Genomic DNA, 5,471 nt, shown 5'->3' with positions numbered 1-5,471 from the left:
TGAGGTGGTGATGTCCATAGCGCCAGAGAAAGAGAAAGAGAAAGAGAATGGGGAGGGTGAGAAAGAGATTGTTGAGAGGAGTTAACACCCTATGATTAGACTTTCTCTAAAGGCGGGCTCCAAGCTACGGGGCGTCTATAATAATATTTTGTCAAGGCCTTTCCATCTTTCAACAGACTGTCGTTAGAAGAGGTGGACAGATATAGTCCGTGCTAAGTGTGAAAAGAAACACGTCTTTTGTTTGTATTAGTAAGAGTTTTACGCCCTAAGGCGTCCGCCATTTGCAACACTCTCAGGTCATATAAGTGCCGAAGATTAGAGGTGTTACGAGAGAGTAACAAACGCAAAAAAAGAAGGAGATGTATCAGATAAGGATGGTAGATGTTTGATAGGAAAGAAGAAGCAAACCACTCCAGAGCACTCGCCAACCAACCTGTGTGGTGAAGACCAAAATAAAAAAGAGAAACTGGACATTGTCATGTTATGGCTAGAGAGAAAGTTTTGAAGGTGGATGCTTGACAGGACGTGTTCTGGTATGGTTTGCTCCTTCTTTCCTAACAAACGTCGGTCGTCCCTTTCTCTCTCCTCCTTTTCTTATAAATTGTTATTATCTTGTAACACCTCTAATCTTTGGCACTTATTTGACCTTATTGTGTTTTGAGTTTCTTAACGTTACGGAAGGAGGGATACATGTGTTCAACAGACATGTAAAGAGCTGAAAGTAATGCGTTTGTGTCTAGTCTTACGCTATTTTGAGCTGAACAGACCATTAAACGTTCATTTTTTGCATACCTAAGCTGTTTCGTTCGAGATACACCAAGCAACGTCATAAGAAACGTACGGATGGCTCTCTTTTCAATTTGGGCCTAATAATTATGGCAATGAAAACCTGATAGGCTTCATAAAGCACCTTAAGTGTCATTGCACGAAATGCTAAACATGATGGATATGCTCTCATGGCGTTATCTGTTTAGATATACCGACATTTCAAAGCTTCTTCCTTATTTAATCGCGGGCGCAGAAAAAGGAAAGGGTGGGGGATGGAGAGAGAGAGAGAGAGAGAGAGAGAGAGAGAGAGAGAGAGACAGACAGACAGACAGACAGACAGACAGACAGACAGACAGACAGACAGACAGACAGACAGACAGACAGACAGACAGACAGACAGGCAGAGACAGACAGACTTTGTTGGACCCATGTGTTTCCCATTGGTGATTACATCCTCAGCAAGAGGTTTCGAGAATGAGAATTATACAAATTGTATTTGTTTGTATGCGTGGGTATGCGCTCGCTCGCGAGCGTGTGTGTGTGTGGCTGTGTGTTTGTGTGAGTGTGTGTATGTGTGTATGCGTGTGCGTGTGTCTGGGGGTATGTGTGTGAGTGTGTGTATGTGTGTGTGAAAGAATGAATGAAAGACAAAAAGAGAGAGAGAGCGAGAGAGAGAGAGGGAGAGGGAAGGAGAGAGAGAGAAAAGATTGTGTTTATATGTCTTTTTTCATTGTTGTGGTGTGTGTTTGTTTGCTAAATGGGCATGTATGAAGGAGCTGGACAGCGTGCACGTGCACAGTATGAACAAAGAAAATCTGCCGCCAGCACTCCCGAAGCTTATCTCACACGTACATAAGTTAAAGAGTTAGTTTTTGTGTAACGAACTAGTCTTCGTTCCTTCCCGCTTCCCGCTTCCCGTTTGGTTTCTCTTACAAGAAAACTAAGCCCCCCCCCCACCCCCCCCCACATACACACACTCTTTTCTTTAGAAATAATGTATGTGTGCACCTGTTGCATTGGTTGTAATTGTTTTACGACCCTTTCGGAAAACCTAGAGCATTTGGGAAGCGGGCTTCTTTGATTGGGCCGTGATAAAAGTAAAACACGTCTAGCTATAACAATGGAGAAATACTGTTTTCAATCCAGCTAAACTGTTGTCATTCTTTCACCATCATCATCATTGTCTTTCTCATCCTGCACCAGGGTTATAGGCCACGAACAAACACGCTCCACCTTTCTTTATCCTGGGCTAGCCTCTTGGTGTTTTTACATGTCTTCCTACTTTTCAATTTCTATGATTCTCCTCAAGGTTTCACGCGTTTCCCCCTTGATCTTTCACCCTGTTGATTCCAATCAAGCACTTTCTTTGTTATGCAGCTGCCTGGCTTCCTGAGAGTATGTCCAATCCATCGCACCGCCTTCTTCCTACCTTATCTCTGACTGGGATCTGTCTTGTTTTCCTTAACACTTCCTCGTTGGTGACCCTGTCTGTCCATTTGATCCTCAAAAACTTTCTTAGACACTTGTTCAAGAAAACCTGGGTCCTCTTTATGCAAGTCTGAGAAGCATTCCATGTCTCGCATCCAAACAAAATAACTGACTTCCCATTTGAATTGAAAATTCTCAGTTTTTCAGTTTTACAGAGGTTTTTAAAGTTCTCAGTTACCTGTTACTACTTCAGTCCTACCGATGATTATCAGCTCGGTCCGATATTGTGTCCTTGGGGAAAGGCACGTTACACGAATTTCCCATTTGGCTCGGTCTTTTCGGAGATGGGCATTAAACTCGGAGGTTTCGCCTCTTAAATAACCTAATGGTGTTGATAAGGGCGTTAAACCTATACCATTTCATCATTTTCTTAGGTGATTGGCGTTGCAACGAAGCTATTGCCTTTAAATTACTTAATCCGCATTGACAGGAGTGTGGCAAAATTAAATGACCAAAGTCAAAAACAGACGGATTCTATAGTAATGTGTGTCTGTGCTATTAACACCGAACATTTCCATGGACAATTGACCTCATAACGATTTTTATAACACTCTTTAACTTCCTCCCATGCATTGGAACCGCGCTTAGGAAGTCAGCTCCAGCCCTCAATGTGATAAGACAAAGCCTAAGGTGACATCCCCATTGGATGAAGAAGAGATGGGGGGCCGAGAATCAGATCTGGGAACTGATCTCAAGCAAATGGGGCTTAGCTGACTGGGAGGTAGAGCAGATGGCTAGAAAAGAGACAGGTGGGGAGAGAGAGAGAGAGAGAGAGAGAGAGAGAGAGAGAGAGAGAGAGAGAGAGAGAGAGAGAGAGAGAGAGAGAGAGAGATTCAAAGATTCAAAATGATTTATTGGTTTGAAAGGCCTTTGGCCCATACATCCACATATTTTAACATATGGTTCGGCAATTACATACATTGGTGCAGCACAATGGATGTTTAACATAAATTGGACATGCACGCCCACATACACGTATGCACGCACGCACGCACGCACGCACGCACGCACACACAGAGAGAGAGAGAGAGAGAGAGAGAGAGAGAGAGAGAGAGAGAGAGAGAGAGAGAGAGACCATCTTGGCTGGCGGTCTGTATCCGATATCATGGTAAAAAAGGTAGATGATGGTGATGATGATGAACTTCCTCACCTCGCCACTGATCTCCTCATGATTCTTGCGCGGTCATCGGAGCCGTGCAGGTACGTGCATGTGATGAAAAGAGTCCTGAAACAAACAGACAGGGTCATGAACCAGTAGAGGGATCCGGATCATCATCCAGTATCCAAAAACCTTACTCAAAATGATGACGCAGTTATCTGGAAATCTAAATTTCTCACGTTTATGTCTAATTGGAATTATATTACGTAGTACATTATACAGAAGCTGCCCGCTTGTTCTTTCAAAAGGTTTTTGAAAAAGCTATTACAGTTAAACTGTAAAACAAATTTACCCCCTCCCCCCCCCCTCTCCCTTTCTAAAGAGGTGTTTGCAGATCTCTAGTCTCGTTTTTATTCTGTTTTCGTACAACCTTGTCGTTGTTGTTGCTGTTGTTGTTGATGATGATGATGATGATGATTTTTTTTCATTTTGTTTCCTTAATGGGTCTGGTGGACTCCACGAAGAAATCTTCGAGCGAGAGCAAGGCTCTTTTTCGGCTCCATTGTTATTATACTTAGAGGCACCTCCACTCGTCCAAATAACTCCATTCGAATTGCCATTTTTCCTTGACATTCAAATATGATTATGTTTGACGTCCTCCTTTTCATGGCTGCATCTTCGGCAACGAGCTCTTCATTCACAATGTTCTTATACCATCTCAAGCTCCAATGACGGTCCCACCGCAGTCGATGATGATGATGATGATGATGATGATGATGATGATGATGATGATGATGATGATAAACCTGTCAGGCCAAGGCACATTGGAGAACTGCTGCCACCATCGCTGTACGATCACTGTGACGTAGAAGCCCAGTACGAAGGACAGAGGTATAGAACTGCTGACTGCATGCAGCTCCAAGACGATACTTTCAAATATTCTGGGGTGAAAAACAAAAAAGGGGGGGAGGTGAAGCATTAAAAGGGGGAGGAGGGGTGGGGGGGTTGAATCATAAAAGGGGGGAGGGAGAGGGAAGGGAAGAATGGCGTTTTTGTAAAGTTTGTTTGTTGGTGGAGGAGTTCAATTATACGTTAACTGTCATTGGATACGAGGGTGCTTTATTGGCAATCGTTGTGTATATTGGGGTATTTAATGGAATAACCATGGTAACAACAAGAAAGACAATAATAGCATCAGCAACAACAACAAGAAAAACATTAACAACAACACGAATAACAACAACAACAAAAACAGCAATACAACAACAACAACAACAACAGCACCAGCAGTACAACAACAGCAACAACAAAATAACAGCAAGAACAAAAAACAGCAATAGCAGCAACAACAACAATACAACAACAACAATACAACAACAACAACAACAACAACAACAACAACAACAACAGAACAACAACAGCAACAAGAAACAACACAACTCACGATCTCTGCCAGGGAGTGAGCGCGAGCCTGTAGAGCAGGCTGAGCGAGGCGTAGCAGACGAGAAAGATGCAGAGCTCCTTATACAACAGCTTGTACACACTGCCCCGCCAGGCACGAAGCAGCTTGAGGAAACCGCCAAGTGACGTGGTGGCCACACGGTACTGGTAGATGATGGTCATTCTGAATGCGTGACGTCACACGATGGATGGCCAGCACCTTGAACAAGGAAACGAGACTTTTTGTTGTTTGTTTAGTATAGGGTTTTACGGCGCTCGAAACTGCATAAGGTCATATGAGCGCGCGGGACACACCTAATACTTTTTCGTTGGTAGGAAATTTTGAATTTTGCCCGGGTGGCGGCCGAAGCCTACTCGTATCGATTTTAGACCACCAGGGGATCTTTAACGTGCGCAACTTGCACACGGGCCCTCCGAGATTTTTCGCCCTTGTCCGAGAAGGCTAGGTGTAGATCTTTCCTACCAGAAGATCAGGGGTGTGGCAGAAAGACAGCAGTTAGGAGGAGCCAAGGAGTAGCAGTAGAAAGGCTGCAGAAAGAGTCAGGAGCCCAGAGGAGGGGGCAAAGGAGGTGAGGGGGTGGGGGCAGAAAGTGGAAATGAAAGCAGACAACAGAACATTGCAAGAGATCAGGAAAGGATGTGAAAGGAGAGAATT

The 5,471-nt window shown here is 44.0% G+C and overlaps 1 protein-coding gene across 1 annotated transcript in view; it reads right to left on the bottom strand.

Moving 5' to 3' along the window:
- Positions 1 to 5,041, bottom strand: part of LOC101856516 (bestrophin-3) — a gene marked incomplete at its 3' end in the record, with an annotated part of 12,227 nt that extends 7,186 nt beyond the window's left edge. The window contains 4 exon segments of the mRNA XM_035970290.1: positions 426 to 433; positions 3,407 to 3,481; positions 4,162 to 4,296; positions 4,800 to 5,041. Coding sequence (XP_035826183.1) covers positions 426 to 433; positions 3,407 to 3,481; positions 4,162 to 4,296; positions 4,800 to 4,978 — 397 coding nt within the window.
- Positions 5,042 to 5,471: the final 430 nt, after the last annotated feature.

The sequence above is a fragment of the Aplysia californica genome, unplaced genomic scaffold (assembly GCF_000002075.1).
Source record: "Aplysia californica isolate F4 #8 unplaced genomic scaffold, AplCal3.0 scaffold00248, whole genome shotgun sequence".
In the NCBI taxonomy this organism is placed as follows: domain Eukaryota; kingdom Metazoa; phylum Mollusca; class Gastropoda; order Aplysiida; family Aplysiidae; genus Aplysia; species Aplysia californica.
Note: the sequence above shows the minus strand (reverse complement) of the source record. Positions and strands in the feature narration are given on the sequence as shown.